This window comes from Sarcophilus harrisii, chromosome 3 (assembly GCF_902635505.1).
Source record: "Sarcophilus harrisii chromosome 3, mSarHar1.11, whole genome shotgun sequence".
NCBI lineage: Eukaryota > Metazoa > Chordata > Mammalia > Dasyuromorphia > Dasyuridae > Sarcophilus > Sarcophilus harrisii.
The window spans coordinates 535,305,498-535,307,219 of record NC_045428.1 but is presented as its reverse complement, the minus strand read 5'-3'; the positions used below and the strand labels follow the sequence as shown (position 1 = coordinate 535,307,219).

General features: G+C 39.3%; 1 protein-coding gene across 1 annotated transcript; it reads left to right on the top strand.

Moving 5' to 3' along the window:
• Positions 1-258: 258 nt before the first annotated feature.
• On the top strand, positions 259-1,221 carry LOC100932001 (olfactory receptor 52B2-like). The gene has a single exon (XM_012545434.3). It carries the CDS (start codon positions 259-261, stop codon positions 1,219-1,221), a length of 963 nt encoding a protein of 320 aa, XP_012400888.3.
• Positions 1,222-1,722: the final 501 nt, after the last annotated feature.

Genomic DNA, 1,722 nt, shown 5'->3' with positions numbered 1-1,722 from the left:
CCCCTCTCCTCCTATCTACCTTTCAGGAAGGTCTATCCATAGGGCCACTGAAGAAAATTTTTCTATGTTATTTTCTATAGCATTATACTAACAACATCATTTTACAAAAAAAGGGACAATAGGTAGTATTTCACCAGTAGTAGTACCAAGGTTTCATGAGTGCTATAAAACAATATTTGTAAATATAAGATCTTTATCTTTTTTAGTTGACAAATCCTAAGAGTGAGAAGAATACGGAAAGGACATCTATTACTTGTCATGGATAATATCAATCACACTTTCCACCCAGATGTCATCATTTTGAAGGCCATCCCAGGCCTGGAGAAAATACAGTTTTGGATCTCCATCCCCTTCTGCACAATGTATGTGGTGGCTCTTGGAGGTAACTCCTTGCTGATCATACTTATCTGGATGGAACACAGTCTACATGAACCCATGTATTTCTTCCTGGCTATGTTGGCTATGACAGACTTCTTGCTCTGCAACACCATCATGCCAAAGATGCTGGCTCTCTTCTGGTTCCAGGCTGAGTCCATTTCTTTTGAGGCCTGCATCACCCAGATGTTTTTTGTCATTTTCATCTTTGTCATGGAGTCAACAATTCTTTTAGCCATGGCATTTGACCGCTATGTGGCCATTTGCTTCCCATTGAGATATACCATGATCCTAACCCCCTCTGTGATCAAGAACATAGCAGGATTTTCTGTGGCCAGGGGCCTGATCCTCACTTCCCCTTTTGTCTTTCTAGTTGAGCGCTTGCCATTCTGTGGGAACAATATCATTACTGATACATATTGTGAATTAACTAAGATTTCCAGACTGGCCTGTGCAGATATAACTGCCAATAATATCTATACTCTGGTATTGTCATTCTTGTCCACAGGTTTAGATGTGTTTCTCATTTCCATTTCCTACATATTTATTCTTCGAGCTGTCTTCCGATTGCCATCCCGTGATGCCCAATTGAAGGCTCTTGGTACTTGTACCTCTCATGTTTTTGTCATCCTCATGTTCTACCTTCCAGCCTACTCAACAGTGCTGATCAGCCAACTGGGATGCGGAATCCTGCTGGCCAATCTCTATGTAGTTGTGCCCCCTGCATTGAACCCCATTATATATGGTGTCAAAACCAAGCACATCCGGGATATTGTTATAATTAGACTCTTCCAACTGGGCCTGTGGTGTGGTGGGGAAAGAGTTCAGGAAGACCAGACAAATTAAACTGTTCTATGTGTGATGCTCGGGCTAGAAATGCTGTTACATCCAATTTCTGGGGAGATTGTAGTATCAAAGGTTATTCCTTTCATGTATATAATTGATTGTATAGAAAATAGTTGCACACAGTACTATTCATTATAAGGAGGGAAGTTTTGATAGGAAAGAAAGGATCCTGAGTATAGATGAGAGTTGCATGTTCATCAGAACTGATCATCACATTTTCTTGTTGTTGTGGACAATGTTTTCTTGGTTCTACTTATTTCACTTATTATCAGTTCATGTAAGTCTCTCCAGGCCTTTCTGCAATCAGACTGCTGAATTGTTTCTTACAAAACAATAATATTCCATTACTTGCATATACTATAACTTAGCCATTCCCCAATTGATGATCATCAACTCAGTTTTCAAAAACTTTTCAAATACATGAAGAGACATATCATAGACATACCTATTTAGTCTGTTTTAATACACTTAACACTTCAATCCACCCTGAGTTTCTTTAAT

Coding starts and splice junctions, on each gene's coding strand:
- LOC100932001 (XM_012545434.3), top strand. CDS start 259: ATGGATAATATCAATCACACTTTCCACCCAGATGTCATCATTTTGAAG.